General features: G+C 45.0%; 1 protein-coding gene across 5 annotated transcripts in view; it reads right to left on the bottom strand.

Moving 5' to 3' along the window:
- LOC102456902 (complement factor H-related protein 3-like) overlaps nt 1-21,604 on the bottom strand; it is a 70,316-nt gene that overhangs the window by 7,967 nt on the left and 40,745 nt on the right. For 4 of the 5 annotated variants that reach the window (XM_075936710.1, XM_075936713.1, XM_075936712.1 and 1 more), the window contains 4 exons: nt 10,999-11,178; nt 9,271-9,447; nt 4,938-5,120; nt 1,847-2,035 (listed from right to left, as the gene is read on the bottom strand). In XM_075936710.1, coding sequence (XP_075792825.1) covers nt 1,847-2,035; nt 4,938-5,120; nt 9,271-9,447; nt 10,999-11,178 — 729 coding nt within the window. The remainder of the gene's footprint in view (nt 1-1,846; nt 2,036-4,937; nt 5,121-9,270; nt 9,448-10,998; nt 11,179-21,604) is intronic. The other variant, XM_075936714.1, reaches the window with a different exon arrangement.

Genomic DNA, 21,604 nt, shown 5'->3' with positions numbered 1-21,604 from the left:
GACGTGTGCATGTGGCTCTAAGCCATGCACAGTGACCATAACATTAGGAGCCTTATCCTCAGATATTACAGATAAGGGAGGGGAGGGGTCAGTGAGAGTCTCCTATCCCCCTCCCCTAAGTTTTAGACCCAAGGCCTGCTCTCAGAGCACACCGTAGCCCCAGCAGCACAGCTTGTGTGTAGAATATGATAAATTGTTCCATGCTCCTCTGAGGTTCCTCCCTGGGCTAGGGAGTTTGTTTTTCAACTCAGGCAGGGTGATTCAGATATCAAAGGGTTTGCCATCATATATATAGTAGCCCAGTGCCTGAGAGTCTGTAACGCTGATGTACACTGCCACACCCCCTGGCCATGTGCGTCAGCGCCCCGCCCCCCTTCCCCTCCCTCTGTGGTAGCTCAGCCAAGTGCTGCGCCACTCGGCTGGGCCCCAGCGGGGGTGCAAGCAGCAGCAAGCAGCTGTTTGGGGTCCGCGCTCCCCAAATGGCTGTTTGCCGCCTGGGGCCCAGCTGAGCAGCACAGCACTCAGCCAAGCCACCACGGAGGGAGGGGAAGGAGGGTGGGCCACTGACATACACGGCCAGGGGGCGTGGCCATGTACGTCAGCATTACAGACTCACAGACACTGGGCTACTATATATGATGATGATGATGATGGGGTTCTAATTATCTGTTACCAAGGAAGAGATCTTGCATTTATTGAGGATAGTTCTCTGAAAACATCTATTCATCAGCAGTCAAAAAACCTAAGAGAATATTGGGCATTGTTAGGAAAGGGATGTATGATAAGACAGTGAATGTCATATGGCCTCTATATAAATCTATGGTGCACCCACATCTTGAAAAGTGTATGCAGATCTGGACAGTCAAGGTATATTGGATTTGGAAAAGTACAGAAAAGAGCAACAAAAATGATTATGGGTATGGAACAGTTTCCATAAAAAGAGAGATTAAATCCACTGGGGCTTTTCATCTTGGAAAATAAATGATTAAAGGGGGATATGACAGAAATCATTAATTATATAGAAAATTGACAAAGAAAATGTTATTTACTTCTTCACAGAACACAAAGAACAAGGGAATTAATAACCCAATGAAATTAATAAGCAGCAGATTTAACACAAACAAAATGATGTATTTCTTCATAACCAGCTCATGGAACTCTTTGCCAGAGGATATTGTGAAGGCCAAAACTATCTCATTTAAAAATAATTGGGTAAGTGGGTATACATTATGGCCAGCATTTAACTGAATAATCATAGTATACTTTTCTAGCACAGCCCTGCTTTCACTCAGAGAGAGTGGAACAATGATTGAGGCAACTGTTTAATGTTTATGTTTTCCCATGTACTATATAAACTTTTCTTAGCCACTATCTAAGTTGTTCAGTGAGAGAGAAATGTATCCATGCACAGAGGAGCAGCACAAGCATTGTGCACCACTTATCCCCAACTTTGTGCAAGCCTTCTGAACAGCAATGAATTCACCTCAAATGAAGCAAGAAGTTATAGGAGTAAAAATAACTAAACATTTCCAGTCCTTTGAGTGCTACACTTTGCAACTCTAACTTTAAAGCAATTCTATGACATTGCCCACCAGGTTCATACAAAGGAATTCCATCATATGGAACTGCTGTCCACACTACACGTGACTGCTCTGTTCTGCACAATATGCCCACTACATTGTGCCTATAAAGGGTGATGCAATGCCTCATGAGGGATTACCTCTAATGGAAGGGGCAAGTCTCTCAGTGCAGAATACTCTCCTCAATACAAGGACACAAATGACTATACACAAGACAGAAAATACAACTAAGAAAACTGAATTAACACAATACAGTGCAGATTTACCAGAGATGCATGAAGGCAAATCCAGGTGCCCATTAACACACACCCTGACTGAAGGGGTTATGAGGGTGTATCCTTTACTGCACATAAATTCCACTGTGTGCTCACTCTGAATCAGCTGGGCATATCTTTGGCCATTGGACAGAAGCAGATTTTTGGCATCCAGCTGCTGTTTTGTGATGATACACGGTGCTAGAGAAAAAACATATGAAAACGTTAGGGCCTGATTCTTCAGTGTCCTGCACCTTGTGCAACCATTTACCTGCCCTGTGCAAAGTGACTGCAAAACATAACCCTTCTGCTGGGTACTCTCTCTGCAATGTATAAAACACTATGGATAGGGCTACACTGCTTTTTTTTTTTTCAGAAAGAGGTATGCAAATAGCACATTTTTTTCCAGAAGAGGCTTTTCTGGTATTTGGCCCATCTACATTTTTGTTTTGTTTTGCTCAACAACAAAAATCCTTCATGTTCCTAATAAAAAAAAAAGTATTGTTTGGTGTTCCTCGGTCTTAAAAAGTTTAAGAAACACTGCTCTATATATAACCATGGTATGTCCACATCTTGAATACTGCATTCATATTTGGTCATCTCATTTAAAAAAGATAGAGTGACATTGGAAAAGATTCAGAAAAGGGCAACAAAAATGATTAAAGGTTTGGAATATGTCCAATATAAAGAGAGATTAAAATACTTGGACTTTTCATCTTAGAAAAGAGGAGACTAAGGGAGGATATAATAGAGTTCTATTAAATCGGGACTGGTATGGAAAAAGGTAAATAAGGAAAAGTTATTTACTTGTTCCCATAACATAAGAACTAGGGGTCACCACATGAAATCAATAGGTAGCAGATTTAAAACAAACAAAAGGAAGTTTTTCTTCATGCAGTGTAGTCAACCTGTAGAATTCCCTGCCAGAGAATATTATGAAAACCAGGACTTCAACAGGATTAAAAACAGAACTAGATAAATTCATGGGGGTTAAGTCCATCAATGGCTATTAGCCAGGATAAGTAGATGGCATCCCTAGCCTTTGTTTCTCAGAGGCTGGAAATGGGTGACAAGAGAGGAATCATGTGAGGTCTAGTAAAGACATACTGAACAGACTGTTGATCGTGCTCTTGTCAACTCTGGTACTCCACCAGATGGAGAAGTGTAAGGGGAATCAAAGGGAGAGTTTCTCCTGTTGATCCCCCACAGTAGAGATGCCACAATAACTCAATTCAAGGTGCTCCAGCTATGTTAGTCATGTTGAGAGAGCGTACCGTGGATTGATACTGCCCCTGGGTATAGATCTGGCCTAAATGAGAGCCTCCTCCCTCCCAACTAATAATGGCCTGATCAGCACTTGTTGGAGGCCGTGTTAAGTATTTAGTGTTAAGCGTGTATTTGATATAATTGTTAGAAGGCATAGCATGTTAAGTAACTGAATATACCATAAAGTTAAATTGTAGTGTTGTGGTTTTATTTGACATGCCACTTCATTTCCTTTTTAATATTAACTCTATTTTATCTGTCTACTCATTTGCTGTAATCATTCACTTCTAGATAAATATTGCTTTTGTCTTTGATTTACTGCTTGATTGTCTACTCTTAACTAGCGGGCTGTATCTGTGTCCCTAACTGCAGCTTTTCCTGAAAATACCTTTAGAGTAGGCCACAAACTTAATTACCAGAATAGACAAATTAAAGAATAAAGGTTTTTAATTAAAAAAACAAATCTTCCAGTAACAACCAGACACTCCAGGTCTGCTTTTTGACTGGATTTTCTGATAAAAAAACAGGCAGCTGGGAATCCTAATAGGGAATGCATCTCTCTGTTCTATTTTAGGTTGTTAATAGTGTCAAGAGACGCAACAGTTTTAGGAGAAGAAGCACAGAACACTGTCTTTTATAGTCAGGAGATAAAGCTATATTATGCTGTGTACTGCCTTTAGGCAGTCAAATGCATGTGCTGCCAAAGCTTGCAAGGGTCACTAAGCAATATATTTTATAGGCAGAGTTATGCAGTAACACATATATATACACATTCACCTAATTTGTATATGATTTTATCTAACTCAGATAGGCAGGACTTCAATTATCTGAGGTCCTAACAAGCAATATAATCCAAAAGTATCCCCTGAAAAGACGAGAGGTTCCTGCACAATACAAAGTACTTCTAGGACACTTGACTTTTAAGAAGACTCTTTGTTACACAACGTCAGTAAAAATATCACATATATACAATGTATTCAGCTCCATGAATATCACAGAATTAAACTAGAAGAGTATTAGCTAATTTCTTTAGAAAACTACATTTAAAAAGACACTCAAAACCCATATCGAAGAACAATTACAAGTTGAATCTCTGTAGTCCAGCACCCTTGAGACCTGACCGGTGCCAAACCAGAAAATTTGACAAACTATCGGAGGTCTATATTGTCTAGCAGCATTATCAACCCTTCCACTGCTTTCTGGGCTTTTAGAAGACATGTAGGGGTAAATTAGAACTAAATAACAGAACAGAACCCTGAGAGCCAGGACTGGTGGCTGTAAACAAAGTTTATGGGACCGTGGGAAACTTGGCTACACTCATGATAAGTGGATATCTGGCTAATTAAAATCATGCCAGATCATGCATGTTGCCACACCAGGGAAAGGTTCAACCTGTAATATAGAATCATGGATTTTCTAATAAAATTTAGTCATTTTAATTACTTCCAGGCACAGTAATGTATATATAAAAAGTCAGCAAGAGTGGGCTGAATCTTTGCAGGTATGTCTCTTCTGTAAAGTAAAAAAATGCAGATACTCTTGCTCTATGGTCTTGTCATAAAAGAGACCCTCCCAATTCCAATTTCATATTTGAAATGGGTCTGGTGAGCTACAAAGATCTCAGTAACAGTGATTGCTAGGGACTAGATATGGCTTGAGTCATATTTGGATCCAAGGATCAAGTCTAGCCCATCGGACACGTGAATCTGCGCTGAATTCTGAAACTACTTCTCCACTATCCTCGAGCCGAGGAGCATCTGAATTCCTAGGTTGGATTTGGGTCCTCTCTACTAAAGAGCAAACCTGTAGGAAAGAGCAAAGCAGCAGTTCCTCTTACCCAAACACTGTGGTGCAGGTGTCCAGGCTTTGCCATTGCATGTGATCCACTCAGGCCCTGTCAGGGTGTATCCAGGATTGCACTTGTACTGCACTTTGCCATCCTGCCTGTACTCCCATTTGTCACTGCTAACAATCCCTCCAAAGTCAATGACAGGCGGCTCTTCTTCGCATGGTGGAGCTTCTATACATACACAGATATTATGATTGTGTTTGGATTAAGGAATTTTCCAAGGACAAGAAGAAGAGCCCAGTAAAATACTTCAGTCCTACCAATTTCTGTGTATGAACCCCCCAACTTTGCCCCATTGTGATGTGGTGAGTCTCCCCCACACTAGACAGGAAGGGTTTAACTCAATTCAGAGGGTAAAGGAGACCACAGCCCCTGTAGCTTTCTGAGCATGCTCTAGGATAAATGGGGGCCACACAGGGCAGTTGGGGCAGGCTGCCAGAGGAGAAGGAGGTCAGTTAGGAGCTCCTGATCAGCTACCGCTGCAGCTGCTGCAGCAGCAGACTCTGCAGCAGCCACCACCGCAGCCACAGCAATCGTGCCAGCTCGAGAGGACGTCTACAAGGCCCCAACTTGCCAAGCCAGGCCCCAAGGCTGGAACAACACCCAGGGACAATAGAAAGGAGCCCAGAGTGGGGGACTCACCTCCCAGAGCTCAACGCCCTACGGGGGAATAGAGCTTTTTATAGAGTTGAAAGCTGTGGCAGGAGTGTCCACCAGGGCTTCTACCTGGAGGTCTTTATTTTCGACATAAATTCTTCCCCGCATCCACATTTACCTTTTGTCGACAGAACTCTGTCAAAACGGCATTATTCCTCATAAAACGAGGTTTACCGCCATCGACAAAACTGCCGCATTCTGTCGACTTACTGTCAATAGAACACGGCGGTAGTGTAGACGCAGGTACAATTTTGTTGACAAAAGTTCACGTTTGTTGACAAAACCCTGTAGTCTAGACATATCCCCAGAAAGGTAATAGATCAACATCATTAAGTTTCCTGAACAAGGAAACTAACTGCTTCCAATAGTCCAAACAGAATTTTCTCTTGCTGCAGTCCTATACTTCTCAGCTGCCATTTCTCAACCTACGTTGGTTCTCTAGTCTGTAAAAACAGTGTATGCAGTGGAGATGGAAGGATACAATGCATAGCCGTCATGCTTTGCATGTCAATAATGTCACCAATGAAGTTTGTTCCAAGATTTCAAAGAAAATTATAAATCAGAAAATGTTATTGAAAATGTCATTTTAGACTGTGATGACTACTGTTTTCTGAGGGTTGCTGGCTGATAAGCAGTGTCTGGTTCTCATCTGTCCCAGCAAACATCAAAACTTCCCCTCCAGTAATTTGCCACAATGTAACCTGCACCTAAATCACAGCTATTTAAATTAACAATTATAACAGCTATTAAAACCAGTTGAAGAAATTCATTCCGCATAGCAGACATTTAATTAAAACAGCTTACTGGGGCTGAGGCATCCATCCCTTTCTGCCACAAGCGGTGTAACCTGTTGTGGTCTTATTTGGTGTTTGGTATCCATCTGCACATTCATATTCCAGCATTTCATGAGGCAGAAACACCGGTTTATTTGTGTGGAAACGAATATTCTCAAAGAGAGGCTTTCCACACGTCTCTGTAGAATTAGAGAAATGTCGCCTCTTGTTCTTCACTAGAAACTCAGGTATTTGAAAGCATCCTCATTCCATATGTACCTTTGTGAAATTAGACCTCACTGACTGTGTATGGAAAATGGAAACTGTACAGTGCAACATCAAAATGGAAAATTCCACAAAATCCCACACACTCTCCTTCATCTTTCTTTAGGGCTAAGTGGTGATGGAAGGAAAGTTTCATAGGTAGAGAAAACAGCACAAGAGAAAGACAGTTTGGCAATAGCTATTGTGGCAAAGCTCCAGCTAGTCCCTGTGGGTCTTGCACTACTGGTGGTTACTGTTAGCCTCAAAGGCTTGCTGTAGTCCTCCACACTGCATTTTTCTCTTTACCAGAGGCAGGAGCCACAGCCTGCTGAGCCATTCTCATCACAGCCTAGTTCATACGTTTGGGGTAAAATCCCCTAATCTCCTTTCTTGAGGCACACTGAGATGTTGTGGGGCAGTTAGAGGGAATCTGGGCCCACCCACTAATGCATCGCCCAGCTCAGGGACCCTGAGGCAGCGGCAACAGACAGGTTTACTGGCACTTGCAATCTGGCAGCTTTACTCCGGGCCACTTCCCCAAATTATCCCCCCCACCTTCTCGTAGAACAAGGTGTACTGGTAGTTTGAATTAGAGATCCTAATTCAAACTAGCTACTCTGTGCCGCGTGTAGCTGTGGGCACGGAGTTCGGACTAAGGGGGATTTAAAAATGGCGGCACCTGGGAAGATGCAAATGAAGCCCGGGATATTTAAATCCCGGGCTTCATTTGCAACTCCAGTTGCCCTCATTTGCCTACCTATCTCGAACTAACAAGCTAGTATAGACATACCCTTTGTGGCTTCTAGCAAGTTCTAATTGAACCCAAGGTGCCTGCCTGATTATGGTGGTTTTAGGCTTCATTTTTTTTAACTCAGGAAAGAAAGCTGTTCACCCAAGTCCCAGCATGTCTCCTCTCCACCAGTGAGTGGCAGATGGCTAGTCTGGGTCTATCACAGTATGTATCTGCATTTTGCATCCTTGCTTCTTACATCATTCCCACTCATGTTTACCAGAACTGTTTGTCCTTGAATATTTCTACAGTGATGATGACTCAAACCTTTCTCTTCAGAGTGAACTCTTACGCTCTTAAAATGGAAAATATCTCCCTAATATCTAGCACAAATGTTTGTCTTCCTTGGATTCGTTCTTTTCCCTGACATTTGAGACTGTGATAAATTTCCTTCTTTCCTTGGTGTACTATATAGTTTTACTATGGCTGTCACAGTTAGCATGTAGTTTTGCTCACCTGAGTATCTGTAAGGGGTGGATTCTGCTCCACTCTAGAGAATCCAGAATACAGATTGTAAGGTCTGGTCCAGCTGTGCTCAGCATGGAACCAGAGCAAGAGATCAAACAAAGGTGATTTTAACCCCCCCATTGGGCCTTCCAGATCTTGAGGTTACTCCTCCTTCTTCAGCCTTTCTTTGGCAGTTATGTATGCTCCAATGGGTCATTTTAGCACCTGAAGGGCCAAGACATCCATGCTATCTTTACCCTAACAACCCCTTCAGACATACGTGGTAGAGGATATTTTAACCAGCCAACTGTTTTCTGCTGTGTTGTGCCATGGGGCTATACATGTAGGCTACGTCTACACTGGCATGATTTTCCAAAAATGCTTTTAACAGAAAAGTTTTCCGTTAAAAGCATTTTTGGAAAAGCATGTCTAGATTGGCAAGATGCTTTTCCACAAAAGCACTTTTTGCGGAAAAGCGTCCGTGGCCAATCTAGACGCGGTTTTCCCCAAAAAGCCCCAATCACCATTTTCGCGATCAGGGCTTTTTTGAGGAAAACAGTACTATGCTGTCTACACTGGCCTTTTTGCACAAAAGTCTTTTGGAGAAAGGCTTTTGCCCGAACGGGAGCAGCATAGTATTTCCGGAAAAGCACTGATGATTTTACAGGAGATTGTCAGTGCTTTTCTGGAAATTCAAGTGGCCAGCGTAGACAGCTGGCAAGTTTTTCCGCAAAATCAAATGATTTTGCAGCAAAACTTGCCAGTCTAGTCACAGCCATACTGACTAATGTGGATTGTAACACTGAACCCTTTTTATCCTATTTGAGGATCTGCTTCTTGTTTACAAGCCACAGTAATCCATGCTGTGGCACTGGCATGCTCCCTGCCTTTATTTTCAAGCACAACAAGGAGTCTTGTGGCACCTTAAAGAGTAACAGATTTTTTTGGGAATACGTTTTTGTGGGTAAAAATGACTTTGTCAGGTGCGTCTTTGCCATATAAATCTATAAGCCTTTAAGGTACCACAAGATTCCTCACTGATACAGAATAAAATGGCTACCCACAGAGACTTTTCAAATCATGACATTCATGAACACCACACAACCCATACACATCTCCTTACTGATTGCTAAATGGGAAATGAGATGCAAGGAATCCACATCCTATAGAAATGTGCACAGTACTCTAGAAATATGGGATATCACTTAATTAAAAGGCACTCATCCAAAGGAAGGCTCGTTTATTTATTGTGCTAATTTTGTAGATTATTCTGTTGTGAAATACGTCAGTGTGATAGATCCTTAAAATCAGAGGATGATTACTAAGAAACCTAAAGCAAGAATAATTGCCAGAAAGTTCGTAAGATTTTATGCTCTGGCTCTTTACTCACTAATGCACTTGGGGAGTGAAGTCCATCCTTCTTTAAGACATTGTACAGTCCCCTCCTCATTTCCTTCAGGAGTCGTGTAACCAGCCAGACACCTGTATGTTGCTTCTTCATTTAATTCAAATTTGTCCTTATTTTGGGTGTAATAACCATTGCTCATCTGAGCTTTTTCACATGATTCTAAAATAGAAAATGACATTACCTAAAGATAAATACTGTTAATTCATAAGTTTGTTTGTAAGAATAAGGTGACCATAGAAGAAATACATCTAAAATGAAATGGAGGAACACTAAAAAGTTTTGGAACACATTCCTCCAGACTTTTGGAAAGTGGGAGAAGAAAACAAGAAATCATCAGCGTGCATGCCAGTGTTTCTCATCTCTCATGATCATTCCTGATACTGACTTGCCAAAACCAATGTCACGAATGGTTGGACTGAAAATGGTAAGTTTGGTTCCAACACTGCTGGCTCTTACTCTGTGAGAAGTTCTGCTTTTTTATTGTGTGCTGATAATGGGAAGCAGCTTCATAGGGGCTAATCAGTTGTCTACACTACAGAGTTTTGTCAGAAAAACGGACGTTTTTCCTACAAAACTTGAGGAACATCCACACTACAATCATGTTCTCTTGTAAATAAATTGAAAGAACAGAGGGGTTTTCCCAGCATTTGTACTCCTCATTCTATGAGGAAGAACGCCTTTTGCAAAAGAGCTCTTATACAAAAAGGTGTGTGTGGATGGGGAAGAGGGAGTTCTTTTGGAAGAAGAGGAAAGAGGAAAAAGCACAGGTGCCATGGTGGCCATTCCATCCATAGCAATCACAGCTTACATGGGGGATAGCATCCATTCAGTCTGGATGCTCTCTTTCAAAAAAAGTGCATTGCTTTTTTGATGCACCTTTGTAGTGTAGACGCTCTCTTTTGGACGAAGTTTTTTCAGAAGATCTCATCCGAAAAAAGCTTGTTCCGAAAGAAACCTGAGGTCTAAATGTAGCCTGAGAGAGACAGTGATGAAATATCACATAGACATTATCACTTAACATGCCTTCTTCAGGGACAGCCTTTCCCACTGCAGTATTTCCACAGTTATGATCAACAAGCATGCTGGATTCCCTCAGTTTGAATGAAAGGGTGTAACCAACAGGATATTATCCATGAGACAAACTCACATTTTGGAGCAGAGGGGTAGCCGTGTTACTCTGAATCTGCAAAAACGGCGAGGAGTCCTGTGGCACCTTATAGACTAACTGAAGTGTTGGAGCACAAGCTTTCGTGGGCAAAGACCCACTTCGCCAGATGCATCTGACGAAGTGGGTCTTTGCCCACGAAAGCTTACGCTCCAACACTTCAGTTAGTCTATAAGGTGCCACCAGACTTCTCGTCACATTTTGGAGTTCCTTCTATGCTTGGATTTGCTGACCTCCAGGATATTATTCTCTAACACTCCACAAAATATGCTCATCTTGTCACAGAAGACAAAGACATACCTGGTACCTTTCCCAAGGAGTTTACAATCTAACATTTAGAAATAACACAGCAAATGGGGTGGCAAATAGCAGAAAACTGATGGGCGAAGAAGTTTGAGAGTCACAGAAATACAACAACACAGTTACTTAGTGAATCATTGCATTGACATGACAAGTCACCTGGTAGAACTGGTATTTCTGCATTTCTCTTAGGCATGTTGATGGTTTTTTAACCAGCCCCTCAATAGAAGATAAATATTGCTTACTTTTATAGATACATCTTGGAGGAGGCATCCAGTTATTCTTTGTACATACAGCTTTGGCTTCTGGATTTTCAGGTACATAATCATACAAACATGCATATGAAATTTCAACACCTTCTGTATAGGTTGTCCAATAACTTTTCAGAAAATAACCATGTTCGAAAGAATCAAGAGAACATATTTCTAAAAAAAAGGGAAGAAAAGGCTTGAGTTCAGGTAGCAAATGGAAGTCAAGCATTTAACAGAAAAAAGAAAACAAAAACAAACAAATCACAGTTGAGGAATAATCTGCTAAGGTAGAAGAGGAGAAGCCTTGTGCCCCCAAAACTGGGATGTCTGCAGCTACCACTCCAAGGAGGAAACACAGGGTAGTGGCGACTTGGGACTTTCTTTTGAGGGGGGCAGAGGTACCCATCTGTCATCCTAATATGTCATTCCAAGTGCTATCTGAGACATTAATGAGGAATTGTTGAGGATCATCTGAATCTCTGATTACCACCCCCATGCTACTCACCATTGTGGGCACTAAAGCTATTGTGAGAAAGATTGAAGGAGTTTGTAGAACCAGTCATGTTCTCTTCCATTTTTTCATTCAATGGTAGGAGTGGAAGAAAAGACTGCATCTTGGAGGTAAATGCCTGGCTGTAAAGTCGGTACTGAAAGGAGAGTTTTGGCTTCCTTGACCACAGGATATTTATCCAGGAAGAATGAGTAAAAAGTAGAGATGGGCGCCCCTATCAAGGAAGGGGAAGAGCATATTTGGATACAGATTGGCTAATCTAGTGAGGAGGTCTTTTAACTGAGTTTCAAAGGGGCAGGTGACCAAAGCCCAAAGGTAAATAAAAAAAAATAGAGACCTGGGAAAACAGTTCAAAGCAAGGGGGAACATTCTGTTTTAGAAGGCACAAAGGAGAGATAAGACAAAACTAAGGGGATCAAATCAGTATCTTTCATGTCTGTATTCTGATTTAAGTACAAGGAATAAGCAGGAAGAACTTGAAATGCTCATAAATACAGCCGGTCCCCGAGTGGTGAACGGTTGACTTATGGCCATTTGCATTTACAACTGAAGCTGTCGTAAATGGCAGATCCTGGGTTATGAACACGATCCGCGCTTACGAACAGCACGGTCGTGTGTAACTCTATGGGGTCCGACTTACGAAAAAACCAAGTTACGACCAATTGCTTGGTCTGTAACTGGTTCGTAAGTTGGGGAGAGGCTGTAAACACAACTATGACATAGTTGGCATCACTGAGACTTAATGGGTTGATACTTATGACTGGAATATTGGCAAAGAGTACAAATTGCTGAGGAGGGACAGGTAGGGGAACAGGGAGAATATATTGGCTTGTATTAAAAATGTATATACTTGCACTGAGGTTGAGATGGAAATAGGAGATAGGCTTGATGAAAATCTCTAGGTAAGAATTAAAGAGAAAAAATAAGAGATGTCATAGTAGGGGCCTACTCCAAACCACCTAACCAGAAAGAAGTAGTGGATGAGCTTTTATTTAAACACCTAACAAAATCATCAAAAACTCACATTTGGTGGCAATCACAGGACATACCACATTAATACCAGTCCTGGAACTTTCCCTTGCAACCCACCCCATTGCCAACTTTGTCCACATATTAACTCTGGTGACACCATCACTGGACCTAACCATGTCAGTTATAGGATCAAGAACACATATTCCTGTTCATCCAGAAATATAATTTAAGCCATCATGTGCCAACAGTGTCCTTCTGCTATGTATATTGGACAAACGTCTCAGACACTTCGCCAAAGAATTAATGTCTACAAATCAGACATCTTCACAAGGAAAAACCAGTTGCTTTTCATTTCAACCTACCTGGACATAGCCTTAATGACCTTAAGATATGGATCTTACTTCAAAGAGACTTTCACACCAGATTACAGAGGGAAACTTCAGAATTTTCTTTTATGCTAAAATTTGACACTTTACAAATGGGCCTTAACAAAGATGCTAATCACGTTAACCATTACAAAGATAGCTTCCCACTTATCACCCCAATTAGCCATTCATTGATTAGCTACTCCTTACCTCCCTCCCCCCCTTCACCTCACCTTATGTACTAAATCTGATTTGTCAGTTTAATAATGTGTTTACTTTTTTCATTGTATTCCTTTGGTATATATGGTCATGCCAATTCTCGCCGGGTATGTCTATACATCAAAGTTAATTTAAAATAACAGCCATTATTTTGAATTAACTTTAATGGCATCTACACAGGCAAAACGCTATTTTGAAATTAATTCGAAATAGTGGAACGCTTATTTCGAATTTGTTAAACCTCATTCCACGAGCAATAATGCCAGATTTGAAATAGCTAATTTGAAATAAGTGCTGTATAGATGCTTATTTTGAAATAGGGGGCCTCCAGCCCTTCCTAGTTTCACCTGGGCTGTGTCTACACTGGCATGAATTTCTGGAAATGCTTAAAATGGAATACTATTCCGTTTTCAGTTTTTCCGGAAAAGGAGCGTCTACATTGGCAGGCTGCTTTTCCGGAAAAGCCCTTTTCCGGAAATCGTCTGTGGCCAATGTAGACGCGCTTTTCCAGAAAAGAGCCCCGATCGCCATTTTCACGATCGGGGCTTTTTTCCAGAAAAGACTACTGGGCTGTCTACACTGGCCCTTTTCCAGAACAGTGTTCCGGAATAAGGACTTATGCCCGAGCGGGAGCAGAATAGTTTTTCCGGAATAGCGGCTGATTTTGTACAGTAGAGCATCGTTGCTTTTCCGGAAATTCAAGGGCCAGTGTAGACAGCTCGCAGCTTATTCCGGAAAAGCGGCTGATTTTCCGGAATAAGTGGCCCAGTGTAGACACAGCCCTGGTGTCCACTCTGGGCCAAACCAGGAAAACTCCTCTCATCTCTCCCAGCCCTGGAGCCCTTAAAGGGGTAGACTCTGGCCACACTGCATGTGCCAGATCCAGGCCTGCCAGCACAGAGCCAGCAGTCGCTGCCCCTGATCCAGTGCCCGCAGAATGAGCCAGGAAGCCAGTGCCAGCCAGCCAGCCAGCCATCCACCGCCCAGTCCCTCAGCTACCAGGAGCCAGCCTGGGGCTGGAGATGGTGAGTGCCCTCCTGGACTAATGCGGAGATCACGGACCTCACAGAGGTTTGTGGGGAGGCCTCTAATGTCCATGATCTCCGCACTAGATGGAGGAACGCAGCCATGTACGGCTGCATAGCTGCCACCAAAGGCCACATGCACACCCAGGAGCAGGTGCACATGAAAATTAAAGAGTTCTAGCAGGCATACGCAAGGGCCATACAGAACAGCTCCCCCACAGGGGCAGACACCTTTCCCCATTTTGATGCCCTGGACCACATAATGGTGGGCGGGATGGTCCGTGCCACCCCAGGGGGCAATGACCAGGAGCAGAGAGCCCTGACCAGGGCATGGAGGAGGAGCCTCAGGAGCCACCATGGAGGGTGCCACACTGCCAGGATCCCTGAGCTGTCCCAGCAGCTGAGTCACCAGGGTTGTCTGGGGACACCACAACATGTGAGTGCCATCACTGTCCCCTTCCTTGGGGGTCGGGGAGGGAGACCAGGGACTGCGCATGTGGGCCTTGCTTACCATGGATCACGGAGCAACCTGTGCACGTGCGAGCACATGCTGTACCACCCCTGGACAGGTGGTTCCAGCTGTGTGCAACACAGGGGCCTTGGCCTGATAGCCACACTGTCCGGGGTGGGTGTGAAGAGACATGACACGTGTGTGTGAAGAGACATGACATGCTCCTGACCCCAGGGTGGGACACAGCACGATGCCCTCCCTTCACAAGCTCCCTCTACACAGTAGAGGGGCATGGGTGCGGTCTCGGGGCAGCTCCCACTCCTGGGGATAGCCGGACATTCTGACCACGGCCTCTGTGCAAGCATATCAGCTCTAATGGTTCAGGGCATGGTCACCCTCACCTCACAGAGGGGTGCTTGGCTTCACCCACTGTGTCCCCTGGGAGAACTGACCACTTGACTTGTTTCTCCACAGCCGCACCAGATGTGCGTGCAGTGCAAGCCACCCTGCCTGGGACGTGCTCCCGCACCCGAGGGCTCAGCAGGTCCACCTGAACAGTGCAGGGGTACCAAGAGCAGCATCTGGGGGCACTGCAAGCCCTGCAGCTCACCCTCCAGAACTGGGTGCAAGAAGACCTCCAGATCCGGTGGGAGCAGTTTATCCAGGGCTGTGCCATCTGCCAACACCTGCAGGCCCTGGTGCAGAGCATGCTGCCTTCTGCCACTCCAGTGCCTTCCGCCTCCTGAGCTACCGCTCCTCCTTCCACTCCTTCTCCCCCTCCCGCTTCTCCCTCCACACCCTCCTCAACCTCCACACCTTTCAGCTTCTGTGGCAGTTGGGACTGAGAGCCTGCCATTGTTCCCTTGATTGCCTCTGATTAGCCTCAGGCTCAGCCTTCCCCTGTGTGACTCAGAAGGGGGCAGGCCTGACCTAGGCAAGCAGGCTTTAAAAAGCCAGACCAGTGCGACCAGGGGACTGCAGACAGGGGAGATGAAGAGGGAGTTGAGCAGACGGAGTGACTGATGGTGATGAAGACCCGTAGCGCTTGTGCCAGTACTTCTCCTGTCTCCTCCACCTGTGCCTGTATCCAGACAGAGAACCTGAGCATGGATGCCTCTACCCAGGTCCTGGTGTGGTCTTGCTGTATTTGTGGCTTGCAATTCCCACTGAGTGATCTCCAGGCTGGGGGAGACAACCGTTGTGAAAGGTGCCTGCTGGTGGAATCTTTCAGGCAGCAGGTGGGAGAGCTACAGGAGGAGGTGGCCAGGCTGAGGAGCATTCAAAGCCATGAGGAATTCCTGGACAGTATTCCTGTGGAGTCCACGGAGGTCACTGTCCTAGGATGTGGGACTGTTGACCAGCCACTTATGGAGGAGGCAGTGGTGCAGGGTGAGAACTGGCAGCTGGTTACTTCCAGCAGCAGGCAGTGTTCCACCCCTGCTCCTAACCCTCCCACTGTGTTGTTACATAACCGTTACACTTTACTTTCAGCAGGAGACAAGGAGTCACCCCCCACAGTGGAGGAGACCAGGCCTTGCACCACCAAGGTTGAGCAGTCTCCTGCCACCACTGCGAGGAGGAAACGTAGGGTAGTGGTGGTTGGAGACTCTCTTCTCAGGGGAACGGAGGCACCCATCTGTCGCCCTGACAGCTCATCTCGAGAGGTATGCTGTCTGCCAGGGGCCCGTATCGGAGATGTTACGGAGGCATTGTCGAGGATTATCCGGCCCTCTGACTACTACCCCATGCTACTCATCCACGTGGGCACAAATGATACTGCCAGATGTGACACTGAGCGGATCAAGTGTGACTACAGGGCTTTGGGAGTACGGGTGAAGGAGTTTGGAGCGCAGGTGGTATTCTCTTCTATCCTTCCTGTCAAAGGTAGGGGCCTGAGCAGAGAGAGGTGCATCCTGGAGGTGAATGCCTGGCTGTGACGATGGTGTCGCCAGGAGGGATTCGGCTTCCTTGATCACGGGGTGCTCTTCTAGGAAGGACTGCTTGGCGGAGATGGAGTTCACCTTTCCAGGAGCGGGAAGGCCTTGTTTGGACACAGACTGGCTAACCTTGTGAGGAGGGCTTTAAACTAGGTTTGTTGGGGGCAGATGAGCAAAGCCCACAGGTAAGTGCTGCATGTGCGGGACTGGGAGATGGGTTGGAAATGGGGGGGACTACGGCCTATAATGGCAAGGAGAAAGGAGGGTCAGGGCACAACAGGGAGGCAAGATCAAATCAGTATCTTAGATGCCTATATACAAATGCAAGAAGTATGGGTAATAAGCAGGAAGAACTGGAATTGCTAACCAATAAATACAACTATGATATCATTGTATTACAGAAACCTGGTGGGATGGGACGCATGATTGGAATGTTGGTATGGAAGGGTACGGCTTGCTCAGGAAGGACAGACAGGGAAAAAAGGGAGGAGGGGTTGCCTTGTATATTAAAAATGTACACACTTGGACTGAAGTGGAGATGAATGTAGGAGATAGCTGTGTAGAGAGTCTCTGGGTTAAGCTAAAAGGGGTAAAAAACGAGGGTGATATCATGCTAGGAGTCTACTACAGGCCACCTAGCCAGGTGGCAGAGGTGGATGAGGCCTTTTTTAAACAATTAACAAAACTATCCAAAGCCCAAGATTTGGTGGTGATGGGGGACTTCAACTATCCAGACATATGTTGGGAAACTAACACAGCGAGGCACAGGCTATCCAATAAGTTTCTGGACTGCATTGGAGACAACTTTCTGTTTCAGAAGGTTGAAAAAGCTACCAGAGGAGAAGCTGTTCTGGATTTGGTTTTAACAAATACGGAGGAACTAGTTGAGAACTTGAAAGTGGAAGACAGTATAGGGGACAGTGATCACGAAATAATAGAGTTCATGATCTTAAGGAAAGGTAGAAGGGAGACCAGCACAATTGAGGTAATGGATTTCAGGAAGGCAGATTTTGATAAGCTCAGAGAACTTGTAGGTAAGGTCCCATGGGAAGCAAGACTGAAGGGAAAAACAACTGAGGAGAGTTGGAAGTATTTCAAAGGGACGTTGTTAAGGGCCCAAAAGCAAACAATTCCGCTGTGTAGGAAAGATAGAAAATATGGCAAAAGACCAGCTTGGCTTAACAAGGAGATCTTGCACGATCTCAAAATAAAAAAGGAGTCATATAAAAAATGGAAACTAGGACAACTAACAAAGGATGAATATAGGCAAGCAACACGGGAATGCAGGGGCAAGATTAGAAAGGCAAAGGCACAAAATGAGATCAAACTAGCTACAGGCATAAAGGGAAACAAGAAGACTTTTTATAAATACATTAAAAGCAAGAGGAAGACCAAGGACAGGGTAGGCCCACTGCTTAGTGAGGAGGGAGAAGCAGTAACAGGAAACTTGGAAATGGCGGAGATGCTCAATGACTTCTTTGTTTCGGTCTTCACCGAGAAGTCTGGAGGTGTGCCTAACGTAGTGAATACAAGCAGAGAGAGGGTAAGTTTAGAAGATAGGATACACAAAGAACAAGTTAAAAGTCACTTAGGAAAGTTAGATGTCAGCAAGTCACCAGGTCCTGATGAAATGCATCCCAGGATACTCAAGGAGCTGATAGAGGAGGTATCTGAGCCTTTAGCTATGATCTTTGAAAAATCATGGCGGACAGGGGAGATTCCAGAAGACTGGAAAAGGGCAAATATTGTGCCCATCTATAAAAAGGGGAATAAGAACAACCCAGGAAACTATAGACCGGTCAGTTTAACATCTGTCCCAGGGAAGATAATGGAGCAGTGTCGGGGGGCTCGCCCCTGTCTGGGGGTTGCCACCCCCATTCGGGGCTTAATTTGGCCCGTCGGGGTCTAGCCCTCAAAGAGCACCGCCCCTCTCTTAGGGGAAATACGGCCCACTGGCCTAGTTCCAAAGTACAATGCCCCTGTGCTAGGGGAAATACGGCCACCCGGCCTAGTCCTCAGTTTGCAGGCCCAGAGGCCTAGTCCTCAGTTCAGGGTTTGTTACCCTGCTCCCCACTCGCCAGGGTCTCGGGCAGCAGGGGTAGGGGGGTCTGGGCCCTCCCTCTCCACCGGACCCCGACCCAGGGCCCTAGTAGTTTCGGGCGGTTCCCACCACTGGCTCGGCGGGGGCTCCTCCCCGCAACGCCCCGAGCCCTCAGGGGCTTCTACAGCTCCCTGCCCTGGGTCGCTTCCTACCCCTTGCTCTCGGCCTGCCGCGGTCCCACCTGTCTGCGTCGGTTGACGGGCTATAGTGATCCTCCCCCTGGCAGCCGCAGAGTTGGCGGAGTCCGGTCCGGCGCTCGGGTCGCGGGTGGTCGGTCGGCGGCTCCGGCGTTGGGGCCAAGCCCGGCAGAGGCCCGGCAGCAGCACGCTCAGCTCCTTCGGCGACTCCCTCTCTGGCCAGTGGTTGCTAGCTCCTGCTCGGGTCGCAGTCTGCCCCTTCTGAGCAGGCCCGCAGCCTTTTATACCTTTGCTCCCTTTGGAGCATGCCCAGTAGGGCTGTGTGGGTGGGGCCCCCTCTGCCCCCGGCCCCAGGTGGTTTCCCTGGGCTTGAGTGCGGGGCAGGGCCGCCCCGTCACAAGCAGGTAATTAAGGAAATCCTATGCAAACACTTGGAAGGTAATAAAGTGATAGGGAATAGCCAACATGGGTTTGTGAAGAACAAGTCATGCCAAACTAGCCTGATAGCTTTCTTTGATAAGATAACGAGCCTTGTGGATAAGGGAGAAGCGGTGGATGTCATATACCTAGACTTTAGTAAGGCATTTGATACGGTCTCGCATGATATTCTTATTGATAAACTAGGCAAATATAACTTAGATAGGGCCGCGATAAGGTGGGTGCATAATTGGCTGGATAACCGTAGTCAGAGAGTTGTTGTTAATGGTTCTAAATCCTGCTGGAAAGGGATAACAAGTGGAGTTCCTCAAGGGTCTGTTTTGGGACCTGTACTGTTCAATATCTTCATCAATGACTTAGATATTGGGATAGAGAGTACGCTTATTAAGTTTGCAGATGATACCAAACTGGGTGGGGTTGCAACTTCTTTGGAGGATAGGAACATCATTCAAAATGACCTTAGCAAGTTAGGGAAATGGTCAGAGGTAAACAGGATGAGGTTTAATAAAGAGAAATGCAAAGTGCTCCACTTAGGAAGGAACAATCAGTTCCATACATACAAGATGGGAAGCGACTGTCTAGGAAGGAGCATGGCAGAAAGGAATCTAGGGGTCATAGTGGACCACAAGTTGAATATGAGTCAACAGTGTGATGCTGTTGCAAAAAAAGCAAATATGATTCTAGGTTGTATCAACAGGTGTGTTGTAAGCAAAACTAGTGAAGTCATTCTGCCGCTCTACTCTGCACTAGTTAGGCCTCAGCTGGAGTACTGTGTCCAGTTCTGGGCGCCACATTTCAAGAAAGATGTGGAGAAATTGGAAAGGGTACAGAGAAGAGCGACAAGAATGATTAAAGGTCTAGAGAACATGACCTATGAAGCCAGGCTTCATGAACTGGGCTTGTTTACTTTGGAAAAAAGAAGATTAAGGGGGGACATGATAGCGGTTTTCAAATATCTAAAAGGGTGTCACAAGGAGGAAGGAGAAAATTTGTTCCTCTTGGTTTCTGAGGACAGGACAAGGAATAATGGGCTTAAAGTGCAGCAGGGGAGGTTTAGATTGGACATTAGGAAAAAATTCCTAACTGTCAGGGTGGTCAAATATTGGAATAAATTGCCAAGGGAGGTGGTGGAATCTCCCTCTCTGGAGATATTTAAGAACGGGTTAGATAGACATCTGTCAGGGATGGTGTAGACGGAGCTTGGTCCTGCCTTGAGGGCGGGGGGCTGGACTCGATGACCTCTTGAGGTCCCTTCCAGTCCTAACTGTTGGTCCTTCCAGTCCTATGATTCTATGATTCTATGATATTAACGGAAAAGTTTTCAGTTAAAAGCATTTTCGGAAAAGAATGTCTAGATTGGCAGGATGCTTTTCCACAAAAGCACTTTTTGCGGAAAAGCGTCCGTGGCCAATCTAGACGTGGTTTTCCGCAAAAAAACCCTGATCGACATTTTCACGATCAGGGCTTTTTTGCGGAAAACAATACTATGCTGTCTACACTGGCCCTTTCGCGCAAAAGTCTTTCGGAAAAAGACTTTTGTCCAAACGGGAGCAGCATAGTATTTCCGGAAAAGCACTGATGATTTTACAGGAGATCGTCAGTGCTTTTCCGGAAATTCAGGTGGCCAGTGTAGACAGCTGGCAAGTTTTTGGAACTGGAAAAACTTGCCAGTCTAGACACAGCCCAAGAGTATACTTCAAAATGTTCTATGTGTTTTAACTTGTTTTACTCAGTTTCTCTGTAACAGCTAGAAACTAAGTATGCTTTTTCAAGTATATCTTTTTGTTTTGGTAATAAAATCATCTTTTTTTAAGGCAATGATTTGAGTCTTGTATCCTGGAAAGGAACAGGAGGTCTCTGTGTGTGTGGGTGTGTCTGCATGCCTTAGACGAAGAGGTCAGCTACCAGAGACTGATGTTATTTTCTCTTTGTTTTCAAACTCCCTTGTTGTAAAGGAGCTTGGGGGTCCCCCTCTGGGAAAAGTCCAGTTGCTTTCTTCTTGGGTTCAAGAAGAAAGGTGTTTTTTTTAATTTTGCTTGGTGATAGCGGCTACCCCTCTCTCCCCATCCCCCCACAAATTTAGCGAGTTTGTGACACAGGGGAGTTTTTGTAAGAATAACCTAAAGAAGCAAGGTATTTAAGGTCTCTTGCAGGCCCCTAGCTTCTGAACTGGGAGAGCCAGAATGGGGAACAGCCCTGACATGTGCCTAATGAATATGTTTTGGTTTTCATTAAGATTGCTGGTGACTGAATACCTAACATAGTGAATGCCAGTGAAAATGGAGTAGGATCAGATAGGAAAAGAACAAGTTAAAAATTACTTAGGCAAGTTACATGTCTTTAAATCACCAGAGTCTGAGGAAATGCTTTGTAGAATACTGAAGGTAATGACTGAGGTGATATCTGAGCCATTATCTTTGAAAAGTCATTGGAAGATGCGAGAG

The sequence above is a fragment of the Pelodiscus sinensis genome, chromosome 9, assembly GCF_049634645.1.
Source record: "Pelodiscus sinensis isolate JC-2024 chromosome 9, ASM4963464v1, whole genome shotgun sequence".
Lineage (NCBI taxonomy): Eukaryota > Metazoa > Chordata > Testudines > Trionychidae > Pelodiscus > Pelodiscus sinensis.
The sequence above is the reverse complement of the archived record's forward strand: the minus strand, read 5'-3'. Positions and strand labels throughout refer to the sequence as shown.